Source organism: Taudactylus pleione, unplaced genomic scaffold (assembly GCF_031769625.1).
Source record: "Taudactylus pleione unplaced genomic scaffold, aTauple2 ptg000250l, whole genome shotgun sequence".
In the NCBI taxonomy this organism is placed as follows: domain Eukaryota; kingdom Metazoa; phylum Chordata; class Amphibia; order Anura; family Myobatrachidae; genus Taudactylus; species Taudactylus pleione.
In genome coordinates, this window is record NW_028284652.1 from 2,536,648 (window position 1) to 2,563,859 (window position 27,212).

Sequence of the window (27,212 nt, forward strand, 5' to 3'; positions counted from 1 at the left end):
GATGTACTCGATTAATCTAATAAATAGCGGACATGACGTATGGTGCGAGCGGCCAGGGGGCGTATTTTTCAAATTTATGTTCGCATGTTTTGCTCGCTCGTTCAGACTTAGAGGCGTGAACAGACCGCAAAGTGCGAACGGTTCATTTGAATAGCCACCCCTTTTTAGAAAACGAACGACCGCAAATAGCGAGTGGCTCTGAATGAGGGCCCAAGTTCTTATCCATTTAACTGATATGTGCAGGCTGCTTGCTCGGGAGAGTTTTGCAGAGAGAAGACACTGCAATCTCCGGGTGAGTCATCTCCTGCAAAACCTGCTACTCAGGAGAGAAATCTCGCTCTGCTTCACCATCGGCCATCTCTCTCTTAGCTAAACTCACTTCTTTGTAAATTTCTGAGTTTCAGGAGCTTCAAATCTCCCGAGTTTCGGTGAAGCTAATTGAGTTGAAAAACAAACAAACGCTCCCAGACTCGATTCTTTAGTAAATTTACCCCTAAGAATCCAATCCCAAGATTTCTAGTTTATTTAGCAGTCTGCGATGTGGGACAGTGTCAAAAAGATTTTTGGCATGATCTCTCCCCAGTAAACCCATGCTGTTTGGGATTCTGTAAGTTGCTGGATTTCAGATGTTCCACAACTCTTTATTTTAATAGTGTTTCTCTTATTTTCCTTACTACTGATGTAAGGCTCACTGGTCTGTATGTAATTCTGTTAGAACCTTCTCCTCTGTACATGTACTTTTATCTACCTCCTTTATTATGTATGTCCTTGCAACTTAACTGTGGCCCCTTCCCCTCTCCTTCTGTAGTGAATATTTAGCAAAACTAATTATTTAGATGACCTGCTATGGCCTTGTCACCCTCCACCAGACTCACTATGGGTGGAATTCAATTGATTCCTGCCCCCATCGCGCCCGACGGAGCTATTCAATTCTTGCTCCTGTCGGGCACGATCAGCTGCCAGCGCTACACTTTGAAACCCGACCACTTTGGGCGCGATCAGCACGAAAATCTGGAACAATTGAATAGCGGCCCGCGATCTCCTGTCACTTTAGACGGGAGATGCGGGCCGCGAAAACAATTGAATTCCGCCCTATCTGTCTTAAGTAATATTATTCCCCCATTTAATTTTCTCCTTTCACTTATATACTTGTATCTGTTATTTCATATTACTGCAGCCAATATGGCCGCCCCCCATGGCCTACTATCTCATGGTCCCTATTGTCTCTCCTCATATCTCTCATATGTCCATCCTTTGTTTTCCTCACATATCTGTGAACCTGCATAATTCATCCTTTTCTGCATGACCATAAGGTTTATTTCTGTTATGCCTGTCTTCCCTGTCTGGAAATTGGATCTATTCACTTTTTTTGTTATTTCTACATAAGGGTCCATAGGGTATCCACAGGATACCTTGGGGTATAGGTGATGACGTCAGGCATCGGGCACCATAGAGTTAAGTTTTCAGCCTCCCAGGATGCGCTAGGGTCCCCCTCCTATACCCCGCCCCGAGCCAAGGCACCTCAGTTTCGTTGGTGCCCGGCTCGGAGTCGGAGCACCTGTTGAAACATGGTCCAGAGTCCCCAGGCAGGATGCTCCCTGGGGACTGGTTGCAGCGTGGAGCCAGGTAACTAACCTGCGCTTCCATTACCCCCCTGGGACAGTGGACCGAGGCTGAGCGGTAGCGCTGCGGCATCCCAGGGGTTAATTGCATGCCAGGGGAGCGCGCCTTCCCTGTACACAGCCGGTGCCTCCCCCGCTGCACACAGCCCTCTCTGCGCTGCCGATTGGCCCTGTGGCAGCGCTCCTCCCCCTCTCTGCTCCTCGGTGGCCATCTTTACAGAAGCATGGTGAACGCTGCTGGAAGCTGCTGATCGGTGGCATCACGGTCTGGGTCCCCCAGCATACCTGGATTACATGGTGTCGTTGGACATACATGACGCTTACCTGCATGTCCCTATTCTTTAACGCCATCAACAGTTCCTCAGGTTTGCAATCCGCAACGATCACTTCCAGTTCCGGGCGTTACCTTTTGGCCTGGCGACAGCACCACGAGTGTTCACCAAGGTTATGGCGGTCATGGCGGCTTTCCTGCGGCTGCAGGGAGTCCGAATGTTGCCGTACCTAGACGACCTTCTGTTGGTAGCAGGATCTCCAGATCTCCTTCTACGCCACTTGGATCTGATGATTGCGGTACTGCAACTGCACGGCTGGTTAATAAACTGGCAAAAGTCCACCCGGATCCCATCTCAGAGGATTCTGCACCTCTGAGCCTTATTGGACTCCAGACAGCAGAGGATCTTTGTAACAGGGGAAAAGATCTCTGCCTTACAGTTGAGGGTGCGCAGTTGTCTGCAGAGTCGCCGTGTGTCCCTGCACTCGGCGATGAGGTTACTGGGCTCCATGGTGTCAGTATTCGACATGGTGGAATATGCCCAGTTTCACTCCAGACCTCTGCAGCAATTGATCCTGTCCAAATGGAATGGACTGCCTCAGAGTCTAAAGTCCCAGACGATGGTGCTCACTCCGGAGTTTCGCCTGTCCCTAGCCTGGTGGTTGCAGACGAGGGTCGTCCATTTTGGGTGGCGAACTGGGTCCTGTTGACAACGCACGCCAGCCTTTGGGGCTGGGGAGCTGTCATGGGTCCACACTTGTTCCAGGGCAGATGGACTCAGGTGGAAAAGGAGCTTCCAATAAACATCTTGGAACTCCGCGCGGTTTTCAATGCTCTCCAGCAGGCACATCGGGTTTTCCAGGGTCACCCCGTGCAGGTCCAGTCGGACAACGCCACCACCGTGGCCTACATAAATCGTCAAGGAGGAACCCGAAGTCGGGCGGCACTCGTAGAGGTGTCCCGCATCCTGGTCTGGGCAGAGCGCAATCTCCCGGCCATATCCGCGGTATTCAGCCCGGGAGTCCTCAACTGGGAGGCGGACTTTCTCAGTCGCCAGGACGTTCATCCGGGGGAGTGGTCTCTGCACCAGGACGTCTTTCAACTTCTGGTGGACAGGTGGGGTCTTCCAGAGATCGACCTCATGGCATCACGGCACAACAAGTTGCCGGTGTACGGGTTTTGAACAAGAGACGAAAAGGCGTCTCTGGTGGATGCTCTGTCCGTCCAGTGGACGTTCCGGTTTGCTTATCTCTTTCTTCCGTTTTCCCTTCTTCCACGGGTAATCCGGAAATTCAAACAGGAAGGAGGGACGCTCCTGTTGATGGCTCCCGCGCGGCCCAGGCGGCACTTTCAGGGTCTGTCCGTGGACATTCCTCTGCGGTTGCCGCTACGACCGGACCTACTGTCACAGGGTCCTTGTCTTCACCCGGACCTGACTCGGCTGTCTTTGACGGCGTGGCTGTTGAGACGGCCATTTTAAGGTCCAGGGGGTTTTCCAGCTCTGTAGTACGAACTATGCTAAGAGCTCGGAAACCATCTTCTGCAAGGATATACCATCGTGTGTGGCATACGTTCTTCCAGTGGTGTCGACCGAGAGGTTATGCCCCTCGGGAGTTCCGTCTGTCTAGAGTGTTAGCTTTCCTACAGGCGGGACTAGACCATGGGCTTCGCCTTGCTTCTCTGAAGGTGCAGGTGTCTGCCCTGTCCGTCTGGTTCCATCGTAGGATTGCTGCAATCCCTGATGTGCGCACCTTTATGCAAGGTGTTCTTCGAATTCAGCCGCCCTTTGTTCCATCGGTGGCGCCTTGGGATTTAGCTGTGGTCCTGAGGGCTCTCCAGGGACCGCCGTTTGAACCACTGGGCTCAGTGGACCTTAAATGGCTGACCGTTAAAACAATTTTCCTTCTGGCCATTGCTCCGGCCAGACGTGTTTCTGACTTAGGGGCTCTCTCCTGTAGACCCCCTTTCCTGATTTTTCATGGGAACAGGGCAGTGCTGCGCACTCGTCCTGAATTTCTTCCCAAAGTTGTTTCACGTTTCCATATCAACGAGGAAATTGTTGTGCCGGCTTTTAACTCACCTGATCTTTCAGTGGGTGAGGCCACTTTGGACGTTGTGTGGGCCTTAAGGATTTATGTTGACCGCACTTCTTCGTTTAGGAAGTCGGACGCCTTGTTTGCCCTCTATGGCTTCCGTAAAAGGGTTGGCCTGCTTCAAAGCAAACTTTGGCAGGTTGGATTCGTATGGCAATTTCAGAAGCTTATCTTCTGGTTCCATCCTCTGTGAGGGCTCATTCCACTAGGTCTGTGGGTCCTTTGTGGGCAGCTCGACGTGGTGCCTCTGCAGTCCAGATCTGCAAGGCTGCCACATGGTCCTCTGTCCATACCTTCGTGAGGTATTACGCGTTTGACACCTTTGCCTCTCAGGATGCTTCCTTCGGGCGGTGGATTCTCCTTTCAGCACAGGAGCATCCCCACCCTTGAAGGATACTGCTTTGGGACATCCCCAAGGTATCCTGTGGATACCCTATGGACCCTGATGTAGAACTTACCTTTGTTATCTCTATTTCTACGAAGTCCATAGGGTTCCACAGGATACCTTGGGGTATAGGTGATGACATCGGGCACCATAGAGTTAAGTTTTCAACCTCCCAGGATGCACTAGGGTCCCCCTCCTATATCCCGCCCCCGAGCCAAGGCATCTCAGTTACGTACCAAGCCATAGGCCGGAGGAGGAGAAGGAAGAGAGAGATAAAAGATCTGGACACATACAAGAATCACATTCTCACCAGAGGGAGACGGAAAAACCGGTGACCAGAGTAAATCCCATCTGCAGCACAGGTGCGACAGGGCAGGAGTCCTGTGGAAACCTATGGACTTCGTAGAAATAGAGATAACAAAGGTAAGTTCTTACCATATCTCATATTTTATGTCATATTGTAGTCTCTGAACTACTATGTGATATTCTAATCTCTTCCTTGTTCTTATGCTATGGATAACTGTATTATAATATTATTATAAATAATAATAATAATAATAATTTTATATTTATAACTCTTTCGTCCAATAGGACTCAGTGTGCTTAACAGATAGTATGAGCATAATACAGAGGTTTCGATTTTCGGAAAATACAGAAACCATGAACAAGATACAGAGGTTTAGATTTGCATGAAATACAGAAAGCATGAAGATAGTAGAAACATGTGGCAGCCATTTTAGAAATGGCTGCCATCAGTGGAATGTCAAGGGGCGCCCAAACATTTGAAAGGTGGCAGTGAACGGTCAGGGGTTTTGCTTTATATCAATAGGCTGCACGACCACTGCACGGAGGAGGAGCTTTAATGTGCGCTCTTTAAGTTAAAGTGGAGGGGGGGTGGGTACCAAAATTAAATTATATATGGTTTTCCCACATGAAATCGTTTGCACGCCCCTGGTGGCAAGGATTATTCATCCTACGCACCAAAGATCCTGGTGAGCCAGCATTTTAGGCACACTTAATAGGATTACACTGAGCAGAATAGGCAATGCCTGGAATTAACACATTAGGATAAAAATATGATCTGAGGCTTGTGTGCCGATACTTGACCATAGAAACCCAAGCTCCCAACAAACTGTTCATGTGTCAACTTTGCAGTTTGACGCACTATAGTGCAGCTGAGGGTAAACCTATCTTTATGCACTTCAGTACTGATCGGCCCTGTGGGCTTGGCAGTGACGTGTGGTGTGGTCAATGGCTTGGGAGGCACACATGGAGATGGGTCTGAGTGCTAGTAGCCTTTCTCACCCCCTACTCACTGTAACTCTCCCCCATTACACTAAGCTTCAGTATCCATTGATTCTCTAACCTGCATCACTGTGTCTTCTCTTGCTGCTGAGCTCCGATTTCTAAACATTGTCATGTGACCAGGAAGTGCACTGCAATCTTCTACCTGCATCACTGTCTTCTCTTGCTGCTGCTGACTGAACACCGATCTCTAAACACTACAGTGCACTTCCTAGTCTCATGACACATCCAAAGTGTTCGTCAGTACTCAAGGCATGCCCCCATACTCAGAGGCATGCCTCTATTAGCTCTCTTGCTGTGCAGTTTACTGCCCGCGATGTGGCCCCGCTCCCAGCTCTGCAAGCAGTGTCTGACTATACAGAAGCGAGGCTGAGCTGTTGCTGTTTCATCTTTTGTCTCCCTGCAGTCCCAGGTAGCTCCACAAAGCTGGTGAGTGTTAACTCTAAAAATTATTACAATAAATAGAGAAGATGTTTACAAGTTCCAAATATCTTCTTTGTATTATTCTAATAATTTTTATATTAAATAATTTAATATAAAAAGTATTAGAATAATACAATCTCAGGAATTTGACCTGCCTATCCCACCTGCACGTCCCTGGAGCTTGGGTAGTCTATCGCTTCATCGCTGAGCTGTTGCTACTAGACATTTCCATGTCACAGTTACAGCACTTACAATTGACTTGTGATATTCTAAAACGGCAGAAATATAATGAACAGACTTGTTGGTAAGGTGGCATCCATTGACAGTGCCATGTTGGAATTCATTGAGCTTTTCAGTATGACCTGTTCTGCTGCTAATGTTTGAATATTTAGTGTATATGTCTGTATGCTGGATTTATGTATCTGTAGCTGAAATGGACAAACACACTAATCAGAAGGGCTGCACCTTTGGCCATGTATTGTAGGAGAATTCACTTACAAAGTAAACATAACCTATTATCACAGATTGTTTTACTGTAAAATATATCAAAATTGAGCCCTTCATCTGCAAAAATAATCTTGTAGTTAATAGACCACTAAGGAAAGACAGGTGAATTATTTTATACTACAACTACTATAGAAAACTCAGGAACAGGTTAGAAGTGATGTAGGGTAAATTGATTTATGTGCACATCAGACTTCTTGGTTTGATGGCTATAAATATCAGTAAAATTGCTGTTTTGTTGCTTGGAATGTCTTATGGTGCATTACAGAGGACCATTTAATCTTAATTAATGTAGTTACCAGTAAAAAAAAAAAAATTATTTTGAAGTATGTTTGGAAGGGAGGCCACGGTGCCGCAAGACAGAGCCAATACTCACCACTTGATTACGTGGGTGTAGGCGGGTTGTCGGGTCCAGTCCAGGTTTTGCAGTGTGCTAGGTTTCCCAACCAAGCAATCAACACCACCTGTGAGCTGGGCTTGCGGCTTTGCTGGAAGCAAAGCACAGTGCTCCTGATGCCGGACAAGCTTGCCAGGCGATAGGCCGGGGGTGGTGGTTAGTATTAGGGTGCGAGGACCTGGATGGTCCACAGATGGTATGCTGTCTTTAAGCTAGAGTGGCAAACCTGACTGCATGTTGGCTGTGAATTGTCTGCTAAGCAGCAGTGAATAAACAATCCACTGTTTTACTATACTACTGGATGTTTTTCTTCCCACCTTGTGACATATGTTATGTTGCATGTGTATGATAGTTTTGAAACGTTTATCGGCTTAGACTTGCGTTTGTCAGAAATAACATTGTCTTCTAGACCTGCTGCTCCCAAACTTTTTGTTAAAATACGCTACTCAGGCTGGGTCAGTTTCTCAGCTCCAAATTTTAATAATATACATTCATGGCTCCCAGCCACTGGATGTCCTGCACTCAACCCCAATGATTTAGTGGTTACAGCAGTAGTTCCAAACAACAGATATTAATGTTGACTTGTATGCTTTTATCTCCGAGCTGTTTTTTGCCCAGTATATTCACCAATTATTTGTATATGTCAGTTTGGCAATTGATCAACACTCTGTTTGATTCCATGCAGGGACTTTTTAAATATTCTGTTTTTTTTTTTTTTTTTTTAATATATATAAGCTCTCAATGCATTACCTGGAAAACCTGACCTTTTAAAATATTTCTAGTCCTAGCGGTACCAGGACATATTGACATAATTTCAAACATAAGCATAGAAAAATCATTGACAATGTATGGTCACCGCCTTTATGCCATATATTTTAACATCATAATCCATATGGCGACATTGTGTATAAACAGTTGATTCATCAAATTATATAAAGAATGACAGTATTTACCTGTGTAACTCATTGTGTCTACAGCTTTGGCAGTATGGCGAGTGGGTGGATGTCGTCATAGATGACTTGCTTCCATTTAAAGATGGGAAACTTGTTTTTGTGCACTCAGCTGCAGGGAACGAATTCTGGAGTGCACTGCTGGAAAAAGCCTATGCTAAGTATGAGCCCCACTAATCCAATACACAAACAAGTGCCCTTCCTAATTCCCGATTCCTCCCTGTGCAAACACCTACTTAACGTGGCTCATCCTTTGTGAAACTTCTGTATTAATATTAAACCTATATCTGCCATCACAATGAACTTTATTGAACCAACTTTTTTTGTCCATATACAAACCATGCAGAGCTAACGGGAGTTATGAGGCTCTATCTGGAGGAAGCACCTCAGAAGGTTTTGAAGACTTTACAGGAGGAGTTACGGAGTGGTATGAGCTGAAGAAACCTCCCGCTGACCTGTATACTATCCTCTTGAAGGCTTTGGAGAGGGGTTCCCTTATGGGTTGCTCTATTGATGTGAGTGAGTCCTTGGGATCTTCTGTGACCAACAAATAATCATCTCGGATAGATAACACTATCTATCAAAAGTTGCAAGGCAAAAGAGGGAAGGGGAGGAAATACAACGGAGAGAGGTAGGAGGAGTAGAGAACGAGAGTTCAGGAAAGACCAGGGATGGACACACTTTGAGACCTATACCATGGTAACCAAACTGCGTAAAACCTATCCACCATGTTATTTTGGAGGCTTGTTATATACTCTATTTTGGCCACAAACCAGATGTGGTTGAGGAGCTGTTGACGGGAAGGAGAGTGTGGTTGCTTCCATGATCTAGCAATCTCATATTTAGCAGCTCAAGAGATATGCAAGATTAATTTATTTTCATGTTTGGAGAGCTGGCAGGCTTGGGCACACAGAAGGACCGAGGCTGGGGTGAGAGGAGAGCGAAGGTGGAGTATAGAGGATATCGGGGATTGGTCCATCAACCAGGAAGCGGTGATATTGGGGAACGTCCACCAGACATGGAAAAACTTTGTCTCCAACAAAGATTTGATGTATCGGGGTACATTTGGTGTGTCTTCTCCTAAGGAAGTACCTAAGTCTTAATCCCAGGGAAGTCCTGGATTAGAATGGAATTATAGATTTGAGATATGACACCCTTATCCATAGGATTATAGATGCAACGGCGTTCCATCGCCATGGGGTTCCGTAAGGAGTCTGGAGATGAGAGAGAGGAAGTAATAAAATGACGGATTTGGAGGTATTGATAGAAACAAGACTGCGGGAGAGACTGTGGTGCCTGTGTTTTTGTTTTTTTAATCAGAATTGGCCTATTTCTGTTCATTTCATGCTCCTTTTACTTGTATCTTCTCCATCATTTTTGCTTCTTTTATTTTAGATCACTAGTGCAACTGATATGGAAGCTGTAACGTTCAAGAAACTGGTGAAAGGCCATGCATATTCCGTAACTGGAGCCAAAGAGGTAAGAATGGAATTAGTGCAGAGAATAATTATATTTCTTGTAAAAAGTTTGCCAGTAGGCTTGGGTTTTATTTAAAATTATTTTATACTTAGCAATGACATGCAGAGACATTTATAGAGGCCAACTTGCCACCTGTCTCCCAGCGAGGCCGCTGACACTGTAACGTAGCATTTCGCAATGCAGATACACCCGCAGTCGCACACAGAATATAGGCATGCTGCACATCGTTTTAATCAGCAGAAGCTGCTTGTGCATCCTATTCAAAGCATCACTTTGCAAATAAGACTCATTTGAAGGCAAAAAGTTGCACAATTATATATGCTCTGTGCGACCGAGTAGGACGGGTCTCACATGTTATGTGTAATGCGACTTGTATCGCACGGAGGATAAATGTATGTGGACACATCTGTATTTCACAGAGAGAACAACCCCCCCCCAACATCACCACCATGGAACTCTTTTAATATTCTTTGACCAGCCCTATTTTCATTCTTAAATCATATTATACTGCAAAACTAATTCTTGTTTTTGTATGGTGCAGAAGTATGCACACTTTATTTCCATTACAGCTTAGTCATATGCTGTGTTATCCTGTAGGTCAACTACAGAGGTCAGAGCACAAAACTAATTCGGATGAGGAACCCCTGGGGCGAGGTAGAATGGACTGGTGCCTGGAGTGATAAGTAAGATACATGACCAATAAATCAAACATTTTATACTTGGGTATTGGCTTTTTCACAGACTATAGCCATGTGGCCTCTTCTAAATGCTGTAACCTATCTTTCTAGCTCAAATGAGTGGAATAGTGTGGATCCATCAGAGAGAGATCTGAGACTTAAAATGGAGGATGGTGAATTTTGGTGAGTAAAATAGACAAGTATTACTGATTCACAATGTTTTCTAGACAATGAGCACAATATAAGCAATGCCTGTCGGCTCTCCTGGAGTGGATGGGAGGCTCAGCATCGCCATCAATGTAGGACTGCCGGGCCTATAGTCCCGGCCCTCAATGGCAGCAGTGTGGATTGCACCGACAGCCAGGGAGAAGAAACTGCACCGGCAGCATTCCAAATAAGGCACCAGCTGCGAACCAATCACAGCTCGCGAAACTGCAGCCAATCAGGAGTGGCCACAGCGACCGCTCCTGATTGGCTGCCAGACCACAAGCTGTGATTGGCTCGTGACTGGTGTTCAAAATGCCGCCACGCTGTTTCTTCTCCCTGGTTGCTGCTGGCTAACTTCAATCCACACTGCTGCCATCCATGCCTGGGTTTCTGTATGCCTGACTGGCTGCCAGTGGCAGATTAGTTACTTACCCTTCCCTGTACACCCCCCTACCCCCACCCCCTATTCCTGCCAGCCTTCCCTGCGTCCTCTCCAGTCCTGTCCAGTCCTGTAGATCTTGTTTTGCAGGCGTGTCTGAACAGATTTTGTGCAAGATGAGTTGTGTGTAGTGCCTGTTGCAAACAGCCACCTTTTCTGTCTTGTACACCTGCACCAACACAATAGCCATCCTGGGTGGCTTCTTGGTCTCAGGTTTTGTCGCATTTTGTGGACAGGGCCGCAGCGTCATGTGTTCCTGACACGACCTCCTGCTATGGGATACCCACAGCAGTTAGATCTTTCTATGTACATTATCCCCTATGAATCCCTGTTGGTTTGATTCTTCTGCTCACTCTAGTCGGAGTATAGCCTCTCAGCAAGTGGTGCAGGCGAATAGACGTGGCAGTAAGAAAGCAGGGGCGTAAGAGGTTTTCTTCACACTCTGATACTCAGAGTTGTGGGTCTTACTTAGCAGAAGAAGACCATCAAGTCACTGTGAATGTCCCCTCTCTGGTGAGAACGGTTAGATCTGTCCTCCGTATAAAGGAAGATTAGGTTACGCCGAAATCTAAGACTCCAGTCTTTAGGCATTAGAAAGTGGCTAAAGATTATTTTCCTCAGGCTGAGGAACTGACGAATCTCATGTCTGAAGCATGGTGTACTCCAAGTAATCATTTCCATACTACAAGGAATTTAACCTCTTGATATCCATTTGCACTTGGTGAATGTAACAAATGGGAAGTTCCTCCATCAGTAGATGCTAATGTAACTGGATTGTTCAAGAGCACTGTTACCCATTTCTGCAGCATCCTCATTAAAAGAGGTTACAGATAGAAAACTTGATAATTATTTTAAATCAGTATTTTCATTATGTGGTGCTATTACCAGGCCAGCTATGGCTGTAGCCTGGGTAGCCAAGGCTATGGAAGAATGGATGAAGTCTCTGGAGGATAGCCTGCCTAATCCTACAAGAGAACAGCTGTTTTCCCTGTTGTCAGATGCGAGAAGCAGCTCTGTATATGGGGGAAGTGGTCATTGACGCACGTATCTTAGCTTCTAGGGTATCGTCAGCTTTGGTTGCAGCTTGAAGAACCCTTTGGCTAAAAACCTGGAAGGCGGATACAGGCTCCAAGAAGGCCCTGGAGTCATTGCCTTTTGTTGGGAAAGTACTGTTTGGATCAGAGGAGGATCACTCTGGCTCTCGCTCTGAATCAGGGCCGGTCTTCTTTTTTTTTTTTATAAAACGGCCTCCTGGCCGCTCGCATAGCTTGCAAGATTGCGGCACTTCAGTCTCGTGTGCGCAGTCTACTCTGCAAGCAAAAAGTGTCATTTCACCTGGTAATGCAGGTGCTGGGCTTCATGGTATCCACATTCGATATGGTGGCTTATGCCCAGTTCCACTCCAGGTCCCTGCAGCAATGGATTCTGTCTCATTGGGATGGTCAGTATCATCGGATAAAGTCTCAGATGATCCGCATCTCGTCAGAGGTTTGGCTCTCCCTCGCTTGGTAACTGGAGACGACTCATTTAAACAAGGGTCACCTGTTATGGGACCCAATTGGGTACTCCTCACCACAGATGCAAGTCTGTGAGGATGGGGAGCGGTGACAGGGCATCACACCTTTCAGGGAAGGTGGACGACGCAGGAAAGTCACCTACCGATAAATATCTTGGAGCTCCGTGCAGTGCACAGAGCACTCAGTCTGGCGCAGGACCTTCTTCACGGCAGGCCTGTCCAGGTTCAGTCTGACAATGTGACTACAGTGGCCTACATCAACCATCAGGGAGGCACATGAAGTCTGGCAGCCTTGAGGGAAGTGGCGAACATTCTGCTGTGGGCAGAATGCCATCTTCCAGCAATCTCTGCAATATTCATCCCAGGAGTCCTCAACTGTGAAGTAGACTTCTTAAGTCGTCAGGACAAACACGCCGGAGAATGGGCTCTTTATCCGGACGTCTTTCAACTCCTGATGGACAGATGGGGACTAATTAGATGTAGACCTCATGGCGTCACGACACAACCACAAGGTCAGCAGGTACGGGTCCAGAATGAGGGACCCCTCAGTCGCCTTCGTGGACTCTCTGGCAGTGAGGTGGGACTTCAGTTTGGCATACCTGTTTCCTCCAGTCTCCCTCCTCCCAAGAGTCATCAGAAAGTTCAAGGAGGAAGGCGGTGGGTTAATACTAATAGCTCCTGCCTGGCCCAGGAGACATTGGTTCACCGATCTGATATGTCTATCCGTAGACAGTCCACTTCCACTGCCTCTACGACCGAATTTGCTAGTGCAGGGTCCCTGCCTATATCCGGATTTACCTCGGCTGGCTTTGACGGCGTGGCTCTTGAGGCTTCCATCTTAAATGCCAAAGGTTTCTCTACTTCTGTGATTCAGACGGTGATGACGGCAAGGAAGCCTTCTTCAGCCTGCATCTATCACAGGATTTGCCATACATATTTTTGTTGGTGTTACCACATAAAATATGACCCTATGGTTTTCAAAGTCTCAAGAATACTGGCGTTTCTGCAGGCTGGACTAGACTTAGATCTTTGCCTGGCTACTTTGAGAGTTCAGGTTTCTGCTTTGCCAGTTTTGTTCCTGAGCAGGATTGCTCCCCTGGCAAATGTAAGAACAGTTTTGCAGGGGGTTCTCCTACTTCAACCTCCGTTTGTCCCTCCGGTAGCACCATGGGATTTATCCTTGGTTCTCAGTGCACTGCAAGCTCCCCCTTTTGAACCCTTGGATAAGGTGGACTCAAGATGGTTGACAGCGAAGACACTTTTTTTTCCTCGCTATCTCCTCAGCTCGCAGAGTTTCTGATTTGGCAGCACTGCCATGTTGCTCTCCATATTTGATTTTTCATCAAAATAGAGCAGTCATTTGTACTATTTATTTTATTTATTTATTACCAGTTATTTATGTAGCGCACACATATTCCGCAGCACTTTACAGAGACTATTTGGCCATTCACATCCGTCTCTGCCCCAGCGGAGCTTACAATCTATGTTCCCTGCCACATGCACGCACACAAAAGATGCTCTGACATGGAGATTCACTATGGGTACCCCCGATTAGCCCTGCTGAAGGTATTTGGGGTCTTTGAATGGTCTCAATAGGCGCTATTTAGTGTATTTGGGACAGTGGTGAAGAAAAGCATTTAGACACTTTTTGGGGGATAATAAGTAGTTCCAGCAAATTTGGGGTACATGAAAATGGATGCAAGCATATTTTAAAGTTGCTAAAGTCAAGCATTAAAAAGCGCCAAAAACGCACATTCAGCAAACACCTGCAATCCAAAAAACACCTCCCCCGTACTTGCAGACCCCCCAAAAGGCTATTTTGCTAGTTTTGAATTTGTACCCCACTTTGAACTTTTTCGCCCACTTTTTCAAAGTGCTTTTTTGGGATGTCCTTTGTGTTTTTTTCAGCGCTTTTTGATGCAGTTAGCATCAAGGGGGGTGTCCAAAGGGTGCGGGGTGGTTTCCGCAAGTTTGTGCCCCAAAACCCCAATTCTGCACTTTTTCCGCCGGGTATTCATTGCCAAATCTTTTCCGCTGGTTACAAGGCGCAAACTTTTCGCACCGGTGAAAAGTCGGACAAATTGAATATGGGGATAAGTTGAAACCGGCAAAAATTATGTCATTGGCTAAAAAGTATCGTGGAAACTGACTTTTCGCTTCTAATTGAATACGGCCCTTTGTGTTATATGGGTTTCACAAACGAGGCTGGCCAGCAAACAAACAGCAAACAGACTTTGGATCGCTGGCTGCGTACAACTATTTCTCAGGTCTATATACAGGCTGATCTCCTTGTTCCTAACAAGGTGACGGCAGATTCTGCTCGGTCTGTCGGGCCGTCGTGGGCGGTTAGACATGGCGCCTCGGCTGAACAGCTGTGCAAGGCAGCCACTTGGTCTTCCGTCCATACTTTTATCAAATTCTATGCATTTGATACTTTTGCCTCCGAGGATGCTTCCTTTGGGCGGCGGATTCTCCTCTCTGCTCAGGAGCGTCCCCACCCTTAAGGGAACTGCTTTAGAACGTCCCCAAGGTAGATCCTGTGGACCCTGAAGAAGAAAATTAGTTATGGTATAACATACCTCAGTTAACTTTTTTTTTTTTTTTTATTATTTGAGGTCCATAGGTTCCACAGGGCACGCATACTGACGCACTTGGCCTCTTTTGGGATCTGTTCCTTTCTTTTTTATCACTAATTCCATCTTGGTGTTTTGAGAGCGTTTCTTGGGTACATTTTACTTCCTTCTCCACTTTCTGTCTCTTGCCGTCGGGCTTGTTTACAAACTGAATGCCTATGGCTGGGGGCGGGGTATATAGGGAGGAGGACCAGTGCATGCTGGGAGCTTTAAAGCTGTAGCTGTTTGGTGCAATGGATCTCTCCAACTACATATACCCAAGGTAGATCCTGTGGACCCTATGGACCTCGAAGAAAAAGGTATGTTATACCATTACTCAAATTTTTTGCACTTTTTATTAATAGTGGAAAAATTATACCAAGCTAGTGTTTTTTTTTTTTAGCAAATTAAAGTCTTTCCAGCATTTTGGAGAACAGAAAAATGTCTGTATAGTATTGTTTCATTGTTTTTATACAAGTTTTTCAATAGTTGAAACAAACACTTTTACCTCTCATCTGCAATTTAAAAAAAAAACCCTTCCATCAAGACAACAGCTCCACATACCTGTCCCACATGAAGTTGCAGTTAGCTTCAGATGCAAATAATGCAGTCTTAAGGCACACATCCACTTGCAGACATCAAAACGACTGCACGATTACGACATTGTAATCATGCAGTCGTTTGGCAGTCTGTGATGTGCCTACACTGAACGAGCAGTCGTTCAGTGAAGGCACGTCAATCATCTGCAAACATGTTGAACCTGACGTTACAACATATTTATACGATGATAGATGTCTAAATGACCAGCGGGAGTGTGCGCTGGTTGTTTACGACTTTTTTTTTTAGCGATCTTTAAAAGATTTTCAAACTATTATTGAACGATAACGATATTGTTATCGTTTAATCGATCAATTTTTTTTTTATTTTTTTTTAAATTGAGTCAATTTTTATTGGTTTATAGAAATACATTAACAAATAACCAAACAAAATAAATAAAAAAATAATAATAATTATATATATATATATATATATATATATATATATATATATATATATATATATATATATATTTATATACATAAATACATAATCAAATAACAGTATCTGGGATATAAAACCTAGAGCTACAAACTGCATACCCAGATCCATTTCTTATAAAAAATGAAAAATATACAATATTATTCAGTATACCAAAACAATAAACATAAAAAAAAACAAAAAACAAATTTGAAATAGATACCACACTATACAAATATTGGAATATCGTCAAAAATATCACCTGAAAAATTGGCAAAATCAACTAGATCCCAATAAATTCTTCTCTCAACTTATCACACAGCACATTACCTCCAATAAAGTAATAATCTACTACATTATCTTAGCAATAATATACCGGTCAATCATTAGGCAGTGCATGGGCATAACAGGATTTAAGCCAACTGTTCCAGATACGTTCATACTTCTCAGCTTTGCGCCAAATAAACACGTTTTTCATGTTCAACAGTGGTACGGACCAAGGACAGCCAAGCATTATAAACTGGTCCTGTATGAGCCATCCACGACCAAGCTACACATACCTTAGCTAGTGTACACATATTGACAATATATTGCTTAAGATATCTGTACACTACCTCATCGTCCAAAGAGCCTAAACAGCACATCAATGGCGTAGCTAAAGTGGGAGAAATACCTGTATATTGGACAAAACTCTCAGAACTTTATTCCAAAAAGCGCTAACCACCGGACAATCCCATAGAAGGTGCCAGAAAGTACCGCTACTAATTTTGCACTTAGGGCATATGTCAGATGCTCTCCCCCAAATTTTAGCAAACGAACAGGAGTTAAATAGGTACGGTGTAGAATAAACAGTTGAATCTGTTGAAATCTTATAGAAGTCGTGGAAATACGAGGAGCTTCTAGAGCATTATCCCATTCCGTATCACTTATAAGGCCAATATCTCTCTCCCACTTTGATCTAAGATGTTGTAAACTATCCTTCTGATAAGAAGACAATATAAAGGAGTATGAGTAAGAAAGCGTCTTCTGGGGACCTAAACATAAAAGGAGTGACTTAAATGGGGATATTTGAATTAGAGGAGGGCCATCTGAAAATGTATTAAATCGCTCAATTTAATCGTCTAGTGGATGTGTGACTTTAGGGGTATAATTACTACAGTACAGGTTTTTAGAAGTGGAGTTGTTGCCCATAGCAACCAGAAAAAAGCCTTATTTTACTGCGCTGAAAATATCTGTCAAGTATCCACAACATGTGTATATATATATATAGTAATAAATATACTGTTTATTTGTTTTTAACATGTAAGTTATATAAAAAAAAATCTGAATAGAACATATAGGTAGTCGCATCATTTATAATAAGATAGAAATAATAGTTTCAATTTATGAATCCTATATAAACATACAAATGAATGTACAAATGAGCTTCTAATCACAGGTGGTTAAATCACATGACACATTGTTAAAGATTGAGCTGATCAGGCTCCTGGTAAAAACAGTGTTGCAAAAAAATAATAAAGTATCAAAGAAATGTAATGAAATGTTCCACAGAAAAAATCTAGCTGCTTATCTCAGTTGGAGATTAGGTATTAGAAGTTATCAGCCTAACTGGCAGGTTGCAGCTTTATCTCCTCTACAGTGACTATCACAAAAGTAGTTGTTCAAAGAATTCTTCTGAATTAATGGGGGGTATCCTGCGCAAGAGTCAATTACTAGAGTAATGGCCTAAATACTTTGCCCTTTATTTCTTATCTATATATTTTTCAGTACTCTTTAGGCATATGGAGTTCACTGAATTTAGGAGCATAAATCACACTAGATCCCCCTCTCCCGAACAGCGGACTACATCACCTGATCCACTGCGGGGGTCCTAGGTTTGTGTGTGGACGTAACCCGGGCTGTGATGGGCTTTAGGCCGCCTATGCCGGGCCTCTGATTACCAGCAGCGGTGTCAGGTCCTCGGCTGTATTTTTTAGTCTGCAGCACATATAAACAGTGCAGCAGCAGTCTCTGGGCCTGATTCAGAGCCGGACGCTCTGACCAGAGCGCTCGCTCTGAATCAGGGCCCTCCTGCCTAAAATTGGAGCGGCCTCTTGGACGCTCGCATAGCTGTGGTTTACCACCCACAGCTTATGCGAGCGTCCATGATGATGGTCGTGATGGTCAAGACCATCGTGACCATCGGGCTTGCGACGAGACCCTGCGGTAGGGTCTCGCTGCCGCAAGCCCTGGAGTGATTTTGGCTCTATCAGAGCCAAAATCACTCCCACTGACACCACTAGTGATGTCAGTGGGGCCGGACCCAGATGGTAGGCGTTCCCATGGGAACGCCTCCGTCTGGCAGCCACGCCCCGGCACGCCCACCAAAGGGGGCGTGCTGTCACTCACCATCGTCAGCATGCCCCCTTTGGTGCGAGACCCCGAGCGACGGCTACCCCGTCGCTCGCTGGGTCTCGCACATGCGCACGACGGAGCTCCCTCCGTCGTGCACATGCGCATTTGGGTACTATCGACCCGCTTGCGAGCGTCCTGCGCTCGCGAGCGGGTCTGAATGAGACCCTCTGATCCCAGCGGATGCTTGAGGTTAACTCCAATAAGAAATAGGCAAATAAGCAGGTGGCTGGGTCAGTATTGGTTCCCCCAGAACTTTGAGTGAGATAGTAAAGTAAAATAAGGCTTTTTTTCTGCTATATTTATGTGCGGTTGGCAAACGCCTCTTTTTATACTCCTGCGATTATATTTGTTTTGCTTGAGTGTTTAGCGCTGAGCAATTGCTCTTTTGCCCATAGCAACCAATCAGATTCTACTTATTTATCTAGCACCTTCTAAAATATAATCACTAGAATCTTATTGGTTGCTATGGGCAACAGGTCCACTTCTAAAAACTTGCACTTTAGTAAATAGGGATGCAGTCGAAATGCCGACCGCTGGCTTCCCAACTGTCTAATCCCGGCAGGGATCTAATGACAGGCGTCGAAATCCTGACGCCTGTCATTTTACCTACGCCGGGAGCACGACGCCCGGCATACTGATCGAAGGTAAGCCGGGTGTGGACAGCCGTGGGAGGGAAGGTTAGGTTAGGGGCTCCTGGGGGGGGACTTAGAGCTAGGCACCCCCCTGGGAGGGTTAGGCTAAGGAAAGGGGGGTTAGGGTTAGGCACCCCCGGTAGGAGGTTAGGGTTAGGCACCCCCGGTAGGAGGTTAGGGTTAGGCACCCCACCGGGAGACTTAGGTTTAGGCTGTGGGGAAGGGGGGGTTAGGTTTAGGCACTTACAGGGGGGGTTAGGCACTTAGGGGGGAGGTTAGGGTTAGGAACCCCTAAGGGAGGGTTAGGTTAGTAATAGTTTAAATACTTACCTGTCGGGTTCTTCACTGTCGATCTTCTGGCGTCCAATTCCAGTAAATATACCCCTTAGGATGTAACAGAAGTGTACAAGTACATGACAGTTACATTTTTACTCCAAATTCAAAATCAGGCCCAACATATTGATATAGCTACTTTGTATGTGTTACTCCCACCTTTACGATGCTTAGTTCGTATAAGGCAGGGCTGACCAGACTTTTGGACTCTGTGATCTACTTTTAAAGATAAAAAACTTTTGTGATCTATCGAACCTGAAAAAGGGGCATGCCATTCATAAAGGGCATGACCTCGCCGCAAGGGGTGTGGCATCTGTCCCCCCTGAAATCACACATAGTATCTCAAATTCAAATTACGCTACACAGTAGAACAATCTTATTCACATTACACCATAGAAGTGTGCCCCTTATACACAATGCCCACAATAGTGTCCCTTATGCAATGCCCACTGTAGCAATGTCCTTATGCAATGCCCTCGGTGATGTAGCCAATGGTAAATACCTGGCTTACTTAAAGGACATATATGTGAATAAATATGTATTGTTATTCAGTTGAAGTGTGTGTATATATATATATATATATATATATATATATATATTAAGGCCTCCACTAGGGCTACTCAGCGCTCCTGCTCACAAGCGCTCTGGTGAGTAGCCTAGCGGGCACGGGATGGGGGAACTGCATTCTGATTCTACGGCACTAGCGCAGCCTATTTATACTTTTAATCTATCGCCGCGCGCCCACCCTTTTCCCGCTCACTGCACGAGCTAACGGTCAGCTGACCGCTTGTGCCACACTAGAACCATCTATATACAGTATAGGGGTATACATCTAAAGCACTACCTTTGCTCTTTTCTTCTACCAGTTCCCCTCACATTCTCTACATTAATATATATATACCAACTGAATAACAATACATATTTATTCACATATATGTGAATAACCTTATATTTATCTTAACATATCGTAAAAGTATACTCACTACTGAGGTGCCGCACAGCTCCCTCAAGGTCATGAGCATACAAATATACACCATTAAACTACATAAACACTTATAAATCCCTAAAATATATACATTGTCCTCTAAGTAAGCCAGGTATTTACCATTGGCTACAGTAGTAATGCCCTTATGCAGTGCCCCCTGTAGTAATGCCCCTTATACAGTGCCCCCTGTAGTATTGTCCCTTATGCAGTGCCCCCTGTAGTATTGCCCCTTATGCAATGCCCCCTGTGGTTGTGCCCATTATGCAGTGCCCCTTATGCTGTGTCCCCTAAAGTAGTGCCCCCAGTACTGGTGCCCCCTCCCAGTGTAGAACAGCCCCCCACTCCTCTGTGCAGTACTTACCTGTCTACACGCTGGGCACCACTCCACGCCATCAGTGCTCCCGCTGTTATTCCCACAGCCACTGCCACCGACCGGATCTAACTGGATCCAGCAGGCGCGCAGGCTCCTTACATTGTGGGTGACTTCATGAAGTCACCCGTACACTGCATCATTGGAAATGCTGGCCTCTGAAGCGATCAGTCTTCTTTAGCCTCTGATCGCTTCAGAGACCAGTATTCCCAGTTGATGTAGCAAGGTGGTCGCGATCTAACGGCGGGAGCTGAATGAGCTCCTGTTAGATCGTGATCAACGTTTTGGCCTGGCCATATATAAGGTGTTGCTTATAATGTCATTTATACAAACAGACAAGCCATTCGCTACACTTTTTTCTGCACCTTTAGTAAAGCTTATTTGTGTACTTTACCTAGTACAAAGGCGAAAGGACTGAATATCTTGTAAACCATTGCGGAGCAATCGCCTAGCATGAAATAACCCTCACTGACAGACTTTACACAGTTGCATACAAACTGGTTTGGACTAGAAAATGAGCTGTAGAAATCCATAAAACATGCAGCTTCTAGACATAAGCAATCCTTACATTCTTTGTGCAGTCATCTCCATATTCATACACACTTAGGGGTATATTTACTAAAGTGAGAGCTTTTAGAAGTGGAGATGTTGCCCATAGCAACCAATCAGATTCTAGCTATTATCTTTTAGAAGGTGCTAGTTAAATGTTAAGTAGAATCTGGTTGCTATGGGCAACATCTCCATTTCCAAAAGCTCTCACTTTAGTAAATCTGTCCCTCAGTCTCTGAATACATATGTGGAGACTGTCATTAGGCTTATATGAAACAATAGAATGCCACCGTCAACTTATATGGAATACAGTGTAATAAATGGCTGTGGTATATCTTGTTGACTTTCATAGTGTTGACATGCTCACAATGTGTACTTTGGTCACATCGCATTTTCATGTCGACACTGATAAAATACCGATATGATTAGAATGTCGACAAAATGTCCAGGTGGTCTAGCAGTGATTTTACCTGGTACGTCGGTTCCAGCAATCTCTTCCGGTTCTGGCGGTCAACTGATGAGGACTTCCAGCGTATCTAGTGTTGAGTATCGCTAACCTCTAACCCTCCCTCTAGTGCCTAGCTCTAACCCTCCACTGCCGGCCTATGCAGATTGTCTGCATTTCATATGTCAACATTGTAAACATGTCGACATTCTACGCATGTTGACTTTTTCAATGTTAACATTTTAGCAATGTTGACATCATAAATGTCGACAATGTGATGTTGACATTTTGACTACATACAGTAAACAATAGGAAATACCTGTTTGCAAATTATGATGTAGATATGGAGTAACCTAGCACCTGCGAGAGCACCTTTCTGGGTAAAGACATTAGTGACTACTCTTATAGTCACAAAACATACCACATGCCTGTATAATGTATGCAGGCATAGTAGGGAATAGTGGCTTTGGGAAGAAGTTATTATTATTATATAGAGGGAGAGATGTGGTCCCCTGATTCCTGTGCTTATTTTTCCAATCATTCCTGAGACTTTGGACCCTATTCACTACAATCTGCATTTGAAATGTCAATATCCCAGGGATTTATAAAAAATCCCCTGCAGGGACAAAGCTTGTGCTAAAGTTTAGTCCCTGCGTATCACGTCTGCAGCTGACCGACCTGCATGCGCTGACCGACTCGCCATACCTCCTCCCGTGCTCTTTCACTTACCTCCTTTCATCGGTGCATGGTGATGTCCCCTCCAAGGCTCCGGTCAGCTGGTCTCCCATCCTGCACTGTGGCCCCAGTCAGCTGTTCTATGCAGCATCTGACCAGGGTCAGAGTGCAGGTGCCCGGGAGGAATTCTACTCCAATAGCCCTTTAGTAAATTTATGTGATGCTAAAATAATGTGAAATGGGTGTGAAAAAGGGATGTAGTTAATGTAACGGCGGCCAGGATGTTGGACGTCAGAATCCCGACATGGGACTAAAGATAGGCGCCTGTCTTTACACAACGTGAAATCCCGACAGCCGGCATCCCGAACGAAAGTTAGCGGGGCCCTGTAAGCTATTAGCTGCGGGGGGAGGGTTAATTTTAGGGGCCCAAGGGGGAGATTAGGTTTAGGTTACGGGGATGGGGGAGGTTAGGCTTAAGCACCCCTGGGGGTAGGTTAGGGTTAGGTTTGGGGTGCAAGTCTCTCCTTTGGGTGGCAGACAAGAACTGCTAGTGGGAGGGTCGTGTGGCACAGCTGGCAGCGGCTTCGGAGTGACGCCGGTGTTTACAGGAGTGACTGTCTGTGAGTGACACAAACTGTGCTGCTGCAGCTGCTGACAGCCTGCTCCTGAAGCCAAGTTATCATTTCTTCATAAATGTGATATACCCATTAATATTATCTTATATATTTGTCTGCGTGCAGTGCTGGGTATATTTTTATCTTTACGTGGGGGCAAATGTGTTTTTTTTTTTTTTTTTTCACCTCTCTGTGCCAGTGGGGGAGGGGGGTTCTTACATGATTTGGCTATGGGGCTCACAAAGTTCGAGTTACGCCCCTAGATGTCCTGCTACCGTAATTCGCTGACAATTGAATATTCTCCTTTGTGTGCTACACAGGGTTGCAAATAACTATAAACATGTCAGTATTTAGTAGATACTTGGGTCTCTACTGATATAGGTTGATTTACTTGTAAAAATGGATGGAGTTAAATTTCAAATGTATAGAATTAGCTATTATTAGGCTAGTGGTCTTTGGCTGGCATGACACTTGTACTGCTTTGTGTACCTAGTTGTAATTTCCTCCCTGATGGGATTGATTTATTCTAAGTCAACCTTTTTGTTTTCTGCTTTTTTTTGTTTCAGTTTCTGTTGCTTATTTTAGTATTTCTTTCTCTCAGGATGTCTTTCCAAGATTTCCTTCGGGAATACTCGCGCCTTGAGATTTGTAATCTCACCCCTGATTCCCTGAAAGCCCGCCGATATCGCAAGTGGAACACAACTGTTTACAATGGGTCTTGGAGGAAGGGAAGCACAGCCGGTGGTTGCAGAAACTATCCTGGTAAGTACTATTTCTACAATACTAAGCCATTTCTCAATATATTGTTAATTGTAGATGACCACACATTAGGTAGGCTGAAACATTATGATTGATGTTTTAATTTTAAAGTATTATATTACTATGTTTGCACAGTGATCATAGAGCTTATATCTAGTTACGGATAAACCTAATATTTACAAAAGAAGAAAAATAAATCCGTTGGAAGGGACGCATACCTGTGCTTAAATTCTAATTTAAAATAGCAATTTTAATATTTATGCTGTGGAGGAGAGTTCTCACATAATTACCAGAGAATAGTGGAGACCCCTTAGTCTGTGATTGAGGGAGAGTACTCTCCTATTTACTGGCGCTTTAAACCAGTGCGACCTACATCCATTTTGCACAACAAGTGGACTTGCCAGCTTGTTCCTCTTGCCACTCTTCTAACCCATGATAAAAGTAATGAAAGTTGAAACTCAGACTCTAAATAAGGGTGTTTGCGTTTGTGTGGCTGTTATTATACTGTCCCAGCATGTAAAGTAAATGGCTGGGGAGGCTCTGGCTAGTATCAGTGCCAGATTTACAGATACATATATGAACCCGAGGGTTCACGTGGGCATTATACAAAGGTACAGCAGTATATAGTGCTGGGAATTTGGTGAGTCTTGATCAGGAATGTGCGGAAAAGGTAGGCAGGGGAGGCAGTGCCTCACCTGCCATACACTTTTTACTCCAGAGTTTTGACTATAAAAATCATTAGAATAATTCAAAGAAGATATATTTATAATTTCTTTAATATTTTCTTATTTCTCCTTCATCCACTAGGGGACACTGGAGTTCAAGACAGTGGGGTATAGACGGTGGTAGAGCAGAGCATGGCACTTTAAATAATCTAGAAGTGTGACTGGCTCCTCCCCCTCTATGCCCCAGTTTTTAGAATGTGCCCGAGAGAGCCGGTCGCACATCAGGCTGTCTCCAGCCTTTCTCATTTAATTATATTTAAGCTTTTATTACAAGCACTGAGGACTGGCAGGCTGCTTACTGTGGCAGTCTGCCTGTTATGTGGGAGCCGCCGGGAAGGGCACCACACGGCTACTGCAGCCTGTGTCCGGTGACCCTAAGGAGGGGGCACATAATGGAGTCATCCGACCCTGCGAGGACCCGCCACTGCTCACACCGGCATGTGTCCGGGTTCCACGCCGCCCCCTCAGCCCAGCATCCCGGCCGCAGCAGTCCGTAAGTATGACCACTGCTCCTGATTAGCAGGAGCAGTGGAAGTTAGCTGGGCTCAGTGACATGCCGCTAGCGGTCACTGTTAATGCCCGCCATTTCAGCGGTGCCATTTGTTACTGAGCTCTGTAGCTCAGTGTTGAGGCGGGCTCTCCCCCCTGCAAGGCAGTGCAGCGCCGACAGTCCGCAGTCCGGGTCCTTCTCCCCAGATGGGGAACAGGAGGTGTAGCCGCGGTAGGCGCGCTAAACGCCCGCCATTAGCGGAGCAGGCAAGCTAATAATTGAGCCGCGCCGGGGCTTGTAATGTAGAAGCTCCGGCGACGGCTTTGACGGGGGCACTTGGAGCCGCTTAGCGGCTGTCTGTAATACACGCGCTAGTGCTCACAAATAACGGCGCCGAGTTGATCTCCCGCGCGCCCGTTAGAAGCCGCTACTGTGGGCCTGTCTGTACCTGCACTCTCCTCTTGTTACAGGAGGAGACGCTGCACCGCTGAGAAGTGGTGCGATGATAGTGGGAGAGTCTCCGTTGCACCGCGCACCCTCTTGCCTGTATTAGTACAGCCTATGTGCCCCAGGCAGCAAGTGCTAAGAATGCGCGGAGGACCGCCATTCTCCATAACAGGAGCGCTGCGTCTTCCCTTTTCAGAAGGCGAGCTAGTGTACACAGCTGAGGCACAGTCAAGCTACAACAGACCTGCTGGACATAGAGCAGCGCGGTTCTGCTATCATTGCGCTATAACATGGCTGCCTTTCAGCGCTGACGTTGTGGGCTCGGATCCCACCGCGGCCCTTGCTGTGTGGAGTTTGTGTGTACTCTCTGTGCTTGCAGCACTGCCTTAGCTATTAGCAGCTCTCATCTAAACTCAGGAGGAGACGCTTCATCCCGCAGCTCCTGGCGGGGCTGAGCAGGCTTCCCTTTTGGCTAGTCTGTAGCATAGGGCTAATAGCCTTAACATTATACCAAATGCAGCTCCTCAATGTAGCGCTGTATGACCGTCACGCCCAGCCATAGCAGCTTACGGCCACACCACCCTGAACACGCCCGATCTTGTCTGATCTCGGAAGCTAAGCAGGGTCAGGCCTGGTTAGTACTTGGATAGAGACGGCCTGGGAATACCGGGAGCTGTAGGCCTAGAACAACATCAGTGCTCCCATGAATCCTCTCTGGCCTAGCAGGAGAGATGTTTAGTTAATGAGGGGTTTTGCATCAGGAGCCTTGAATGCTCCCCCGTTTTCCTGGCACAAACCGGATTTACAACTACTCCGCTTTATGCAGTTCTATTAACGGGGCTAGCAGTGCTGACTGGAGTGTAACACTTTGCACACTCAGAGCGGTATTCCAGCGCCCCCTGCTTCCCTTCTAAGGACAGTAATTATAGAACATACATTTCATAGCTCTTAATTATTGCTCATGTTCTTTTTTAGAAAATGTTACTGTCATCTCCTGCACGCAGGTAGTATAGTTTAGTGCACTACCTGCAGTAGGGAGTGCTTTAGCGTGGGTCTCCTATGCCCTCCCCCTCCCACGCTGGGAGTGCTTCAGCGCAAACGGTAGGGATGCCTGTCACTGGGTGACAGGAGTATAGTGATGGCTGGTTTGCTAGCAGTATGGGAACTAGCCCAATCCCCTTTTAATTTTGAACTATAACACCGCGTTATGAGGTTCTGAGATGGTGCACATCCCGGCTAGTAGCGCTGTGCTGACGAGACACAGTCCCGCCAATTGCAGCGCCTGCTATTACCCCTGTCAGACTTCCCCTTGGAACTGCCTCACCGCATCTATCACAAAGGGTGCCTTGCTTCATCTAAAGTCTGAGCTACCTCATGGTATACTAACTACCTTGCCTAAATGTATAGTATTAGCCGCTGTTCTGGCGCCACGGTTAGCACTTATGGTTATAGCATACCCTTCACTCAGGGTTAGCTCTTTTTTGCGTCCCTTCCCCAGGCTTATGCCTCACATTGGCTCGCCTTTGAGAGGGGCAGTACTCTTCCCATGTATATATGTGGAAACCCATATACTACATTTAAGGCTGATCTTAAAACCTTTTTCACCAGCTTTCTCTGCTTACCTTAGAGGGTATTGCATCTGTATAGATTTATATCTTCTGTGCTCCATTCGGTGGCACATACAAGAAGAAGTTAGTGATGCACGGCTAGTGCGGTGGCATTACTGCCTCACAGCATTGAGGTCGTCTTTTTGATTCCCACTTCAAAAACGGGTTCATCTGGAGATAAAATGGCCCACCTGATAAGGCGAGTACACCAGTAACAGAAGGGTCCCAGAATCGTAAAACCAGTCTGGGACAGCACGCTGCTAAAATATCCTGCCCCTACGCAGTAGCAG

General features: G+C 45.7%; 1 protein-coding gene and 1 pseudogene across 1 annotated transcript in view; both read left to right on the forward strand.

Annotated features, from left to right (window-relative positions):
- Positions 1–27,212, forward strand: part of CAPN1 (calpain 1) — an 88,214-nt gene that overhangs the window by 34,383 nt on the left and 26,619 nt on the right. Inside the window, exons 5-10 of the mRNA XM_088480027.1 lie at positions 7,978–8,111; positions 8,297–8,465; positions 9,346–9,429; positions 10,027–10,112; positions 10,218–10,289; positions 23,496–23,656. Of these exons, the coding sequence (XP_088336153.1) occupies positions 7,978–8,111; positions 8,297–8,465; positions 9,346–9,429; positions 10,027–10,112; positions 10,218–10,289; positions 23,496–23,656 (706 nt within the window). The remainder of the gene's footprint in view (positions 1–7,977; positions 8,112–8,296; positions 8,466–9,345; positions 9,430–10,026; positions 10,113–10,217; positions 10,290–23,495; positions 23,657–27,212) is intronic.
- On the forward strand, positions 25,880–25,997 carry LOC148515332 (5S ribosomal RNA; annotated as a pseudogene).